The 6,055-nt window shown below is 37.2% G+C and overlaps 1 protein-coding gene across 1 annotated transcript; it reads left to right on the top strand.

Annotated features, from left to right (window-relative positions):
• The first annotated feature begins 136 nt into the window (after positions 1 to 136).
• Positions 137 to 4,426, top strand: LOC111490999 (E3 ubiquitin protein ligase DRIP2). The gene is made up of 7 exons (XM_023139707.1): positions 137 to 836; positions 1,477 to 1,576; positions 2,115 to 2,448; positions 2,550 to 2,983; positions 3,076 to 3,126; positions 3,676 to 3,748; positions 3,837 to 4,426. Exons 1-7 carry the CDS (start codon positions 722 to 724, stop codon positions 4,008 to 4,010), a joined length of 1,281 nt encoding a protein of 426 aa, XP_022995475.1. The 5' UTR covers positions 137 to 721; the 3' UTR covers positions 4,011 to 4,426.
• Positions 4,427 to 6,055: the final 1,629 nt, after the last annotated feature.

The raw sequence follows: 6,055 nt of genomic DNA, 5'->3' as shown, positions 1-6,055 counted from the left end.
AAAAAAAAAAAAAAAAAAAAAAAAAAAAAAAAAAAAAAAAAAAAAAAAAAAAAACCACGCGCACACACACACAAAGAAATTGAACAAGTCCAAGAAATGGAATGAATGCATGAAGGAAAGAAAGGCAAAGAAAAAGACAAAGGCATCGTTGTTTTTGAGCATTGAAGAACTCGGCGCGGTTCATCTCTTCAATCCTCCTCCTGCTTTAGTCCTCTTTCTCTCTCTCTTAATTCTTTTTCTTTTCTTTTCCCTTCTCTCCCTTCCCTTCCCTTCCCTTTCGAATTAAAACGTGAAAAACAGAATTAAATCCATTTTCTTTTCCCCAACCAAAAAAAAAAAAAACAACTCTTGTTCATGCTCCGAAGCCAAGGCAAGGGCGTTGTTTCATTTCATTTCATTTCATCGATTCCAGATCAAGCCCCTTGAATCTCTCCAAATCCCTCAAAACCCACGTCTATTCCCCTCTAATTTCTCCAACCCATTTCCAAATCTTCAATCCAATCCATCAGATATCCCTTTCCCATCTTCAAATGCTCCATTTTTTCTGATCTTTGACTCCTCTTTTCACCCGCCTTTCTTCTCTTTCTTCTCCTCTCATGCTCTTCCTTCTGCCTCTAATGGGGATGGGTCTCTGAAAAAATGCACGTAAATTTCTCTTATCAACAAATGCTGAAGGCATGCAGAGTTGCGCTACGTGGTTGAGGTTTCAGATTCTTGGGGCATGGCGAATCAGGTGGTCAAAGTCAAGAGGGAAGCGATTGCGGCATGCATCACTTGCCCGCTTTGTAATAAGCTTCTGAAAGAAGCCACCACCATCTCTGAATGTCTTCATACCTGTGAGTCGCTTTTCTTCTTCCTCCTCTTCTTTTTGCCCCTCTCTTACCTTCTTTTCTCTCTCTCTTTTTTCTTTTTTTACTAGTCTCCATCCAATTTTGTTCTTTGAAGCTATTTATGGTAGTTTCCATCTTTGATTTTGAAATTCTTTTTTCGTTTGTTTAGATTAATTGCTGTTGACCCTTTTGTTACTCATTGACTAATGTTCTTCATAAATGAAAGTTGATTTCTAGTGGATAATCAGCTTTCTTCTTCATTTGGTTTGGTACTGTTTCATTTTTTAGTTCATATTCTTTATGGCTTCATTATTTCAACGTTACAAATTCGAAACAAGTTAAGTGATTGCTTCTTAATAAAACTACATATTTTGATTCTTCTCTATGTCCGTGTGTGTCACATTTTATCTCTCTGCTGTTCTATAAAGCAGAACTCACTAAATTAATCATCTTTTTTGGAAGTAATCACAAGTTTTTAGGGGAAGGACTATTTTTTTCTTTGCCAATTAAGACGGGTGATATGTGCCATATATCTACTTTTTCCTGCTTAAAATTATACGAATGAAAGGAAATGAGTTAACATGTTGTTGCATTTGATCACTGTACAAGTAGTTTTTATGACAGCTCGGTGTCAAAACTTTTTCAGTTTGCAGAAAGTGCATACATGATAAGATTTCTGATGATGAACTAGAAAGCTGTCCAGTATGTAACATCGACCTTGGGTGTGCCCCATTGGAGAAATTAAGGTAAGATTTGTAATTTCGTAATGCCACTGCCTGTCACCTACTCCTTTCCCAGTCTTTATTTGCGCTAATACAATCAATCTTTGAGTCTGCATTTTTGTAGTTGTTTCTAGTGATTCGACATAGATATGAAGTTCTATTTTCCTAGATTTGCAGATGTCAACAAAACCTTTTTAGTTGTTTTCGTGCCTTTTCCATGGGATTATCTGAAGAAAATATATGATTCTTTTGATATAAACATGATATTCATTCCATGACATAATTAGTTTTACCAGTCGGTACATCAATGCACGATTTTTAATTAATCAAACAAGCATTTTAGCACAGCCATACCCCATTTTTCTGCTTGTTATTAGTTTACAATTTGGATGTCATGGAATTGGCTGAATGAGATCAAAAGCTACCATTTATTCACAGTTCTTCACAAAATGTAGATTATGACATTCTTTATTTCTTCATTTTCAAAATTTCATAATATAGAGTTTTTAGTAAGAATTCGTAAGTAGTCGAGAGAATTTAAACTTGAGCTTCTAATCATCAGGCCAGACCACAATCTAGAAGATTTAAGGGCTAAGATTTTCCCTAGTAGAAGGAGAAAAGCCAAAACGCCTGAAGTTGCTCCTGTTATACTACCACCAGTTAGAAGAAAGGAAAGATCACTTTCCTCATTGGTGGTCAATAGTCCCAGAGTCTCAAGTCATGCAACCACAAGTGGAAGAAGAGCAGCAGCTGCTGCTAGAATTGCTGCTGTCTTACGAACACCAAGAGTCTCCTCTGAGAAGCGTGTGAAGAAAGAGGATGATTCCATGGAAGACTGTTCAGAGAGCTCGAGTTCCCTTGAGACATCAGAAAAATTCAATCAGAACAAAAGACCGGTAAAGGAAGAAATTTCTGGTCCCAATTCAAGGTTGTTTTTTTCCCATCAGGACCTTCTGTTTAATAGTAACATTTTGTCTTAATATTGGACTTAGTGCAGGATTCCAGTCCTTCCAAGTCTACCATATCTTTGCGAAATAAAGAAGTCGAAAATGGCGTTGATTCAATGGAAGGAAACATGGATATCTGGAAACCTTTAAATTACTTGGTAGAAGTTGCAAATAGGAGTAAATGTTTCAAATCTAATTCAGAGAATAAAGTCGAGCTTGCAGAAGTCGATGGGAGTGAAGCTCAGGCCAGTAAGTCTAGAAATAGGGAAAGCAAACGCAAGCAAAAACGTGAGAACGGAAAAACTAGAACAGACCCAGTATCTCCAGAAACTGAAAAACCTAAGAAACTGCGTAGGGTTCGCCAGAAAAAGGAACCTTTTTATGGGAACTCCAGCATTACACCCCAGGTTGTGTTGGATGCCACTAGTGCTCGGCTTGAAAGAAGAGCTGGTCCAATTTGGCTTTCACTCATAGCTTCTGATCAGTGAGACAAACTCTGTTCCCTACAAAATGCTTGAAAACTAAACAAATTTCAACGAACATTTATGCCTTTACTTAACTAAACTTTGGTTTCAGGGAAGGAGATGTAACGTTGCCGCAAATTCCTGCTAGTTATTTGAGAATAAAGTAAGTTCCTTTTAGCTTCATTGGATATAGACAAGCTCTACTCATCCTTATTGTAGTTGTCAGGTAACCTAATCGTATTATATAGGGTGTACAAGAGTAACTTTCATCCCCGTTTTCAAATTTTCCAGAATAGAATTTTTTTCAGTGTTTCAAAAAATTATCTGAAATTTTGAGCTGTCTAAACTATTTGTCAAGTTTCCTCATGAATCTTGTGCAGGATTATTATGAGAGAATAGTTTTTCCTGTATCTTAGACCAGGAAGGAGCCTCAAATGATAATTTTTTTGGGGCTTCAAATTCATGACATTTTGACCAAGGATATATGTTTAACTGATTGAACTATGATTAGGTTGGTACCCCCATCGAACTTTGGTTGTCATTTGACTAACCAACTTTATATTAGCTTGCACGTAAATTTATACTAATGGTTGCGAGTAAATTGATACTCAAATGAAGCTAACTTCTACTGACATGTTTGCTCGTCTGTGTGTGTGTGGAAGAAAACTTTTACTGAGTTGGAGTTGAAATTATATCATAATCTTTGTCGCAGGGATGGGAACTTGCCAGTATCATTTGTCCAGAAGTACCTTATGAGAAAGCTGGATCTCTCCAGCGAATCAGAGGTGGAAAAGCTCATATCCTCTAATTTAGTTGAGCTTGTTGTTTCATTTTTATAAAATGGGTTAAGCTTGATGCATAATTATTGTGCAGGTTGAGGTGAAGTGCATGGGACATCCAGTAGTGCCCACACTGGATTTGCATAGTTTAGTTGATTTGTGGCTTCAAACAGCAGCAACCTCCGAAAAGATCTCAGCATCAATTGGGTCGTCAGCTGAGGATTTCATTATGGTTCTTTACTATGCTAGAAAGATCACAGTTTCTTGATCTTCACTTTCCTTCACATTGCTGCCTTCAATCTGCATGTAAGGGTCTTCACACCGTTCGCTCTCTTCCCGGCAAAAGTTGCTGAAAGGGCCCTGAAATGCTTATTATTTAATCACAGTTGAGTATCAATTACTGCATCAATCCTAGTTCCTCAAAAGTTTGTTAGACTTAAACATTTTAGGGTAAGCAACACAGGTACGTATGGGAGTGGCATAAACACAATGGAAATTCCTTTTACACCACATCATCAAATAAAGGCAACAACAACTAATTTATTTAACCAAGTGGTGTTGGGTGTAATGAAATATTTGACCATTAGTAACTCCCTCAGCAGTTGCTTTTACTTTGGTAGAAGAGATGTACTTGAATTGTGTAGCCAATACCAAATTTGCATCATTCTAATAGAGCTCTCTCTCTCTCTCTCTTTCAACTGATGTAATTTCTTCTTAAGAGAACTCGTAGGATACAGATTCCAAAATTGGAAAGATATGGAGAAGTATAGAATATAAGACAGAGCCTATAGAAGATCTTTGTGCAAAAGTGGTTCCCATTTCTCAGGTTCCATGTGTTCTTAAAGTCTGCATGTTACCAGATATGCCTGAAATGAGGTGAGTGCGAGAAGGGGTTGTGTGTGTCCAAATTTGTGCAGTGATTTGGCAAACACGTTGGGTGTTTGAAGGAAACATGAGAATCAAAAAGTGGGTAGCCTGTCAGTTTTGATCTGATGCTTCCATTTTAGATACAACTAAAACTCCTCTTCCCTTTTTCAGCAAAACCCCTCCGTGTCGTGCTCTTTAATCTTAACCCTTTCATGTACTATTACTCCAAACCTTTTCTTTTTTCCCCACCCCCCTCCTAATAGATCTACTCGAGTATGGGATTCTTTTATTTAAACACTTGAGTTTCGTGTGTGTGTTGTTTGAAGGACAGCAAAAATAAAACATATATACTGCGCAATTTTGGTACTCCAATTCTCTTTTACATTATATAAAAGAGAAGGGATTAGAATTTATTCCTTCTAGTCAAAGTATGTTGAGAGAGATCCCAGAAGAAAAGGCTACCAATGCATTAAAATTAAAAAAGAATTGAGGAATGAAACAACCATAGAGAGATGAAACAGATGAGGGGAATACCAATTACTCTTCCTATTTACTTGAAAAAGGTATTCTTCCTATTTTGTGCATCACTTTTTCCATACTCAACGACAAGGTAAACAAGTGCTTGGAATCCAACCAGTTGCCGACTTTTAAAGCCTTTCAAACCCACACTCCCAGATCCCATCCCCCACTTTTTTTCTCTACCTTCAAAAACAACTTACTCACCAAAGAAAGAAAGAAAAAATCAAAATTCAAGTGTTAGCCTACTCGTTTCCAATTTAGGAGAAAGTAATTATAACATCGTTTCCAAGTAAACTTCAGAGCCGAAGTTGACGAGCTGCTCAAGGAACAGATCAGAGAAGGTAAAGGAAAACAAAACTATCGCTATCACTCACACCTACAAACAGCTCATGAATACAATTTCAAAGATCTGGAAAGTCAAAAACAGCTTCTATGACCAACCAAGTCACAGCTCAGAATGAATTTGTATCAAAAAATAGATTAGATTAGCAGCTGTTGAATTCAACTCAAATCACACCTGCTCAAGTACCCACATCAATCAACTTCCATTCCCAACCAGATAAACCATTGGAAGCAGCATGGACATGGGAATGTGATGAAAATTCATAGACCTGAACTAAAAATCCTAGTTGCTAAGCTTCATTATTGTTCCACAAAGCATGCACAGTTCACCCGCTTCAATGCAAGCTGCCTATGTGGCAAGAATCAAGACCCAGAACTAAGACAATCACCATGTGAAAACCAGTTATTAGTTTAAGCATCTTCACTTGGGATCCATGATAAAACCATAGTCACCGTACAACTAAATAATCATCACTTTTAACTTTTTGTCACATGGGAATCTGAAAGATGGCATAAAGTCGGATCAGTTGGAAAGTGAACCAGAAGTTCTACCTAGAAAGGAAAAAGAAAAAAAAAAAAAAAAAA

Source organism: Cucurbita maxima, unplaced genomic scaffold (assembly GCF_002738345.1).
Source record: "Cucurbita maxima cultivar Rimu unplaced genomic scaffold, Cmax_1.0 Cma_Scf00016, whole genome shotgun sequence".
NCBI lineage: Eukaryota > Viridiplantae > Streptophyta > Magnoliopsida > Cucurbitales > Cucurbitaceae > Cucurbita > Cucurbita maxima.
This window is presented reverse-complemented; position numbering and strand designations above follow the sequence as displayed.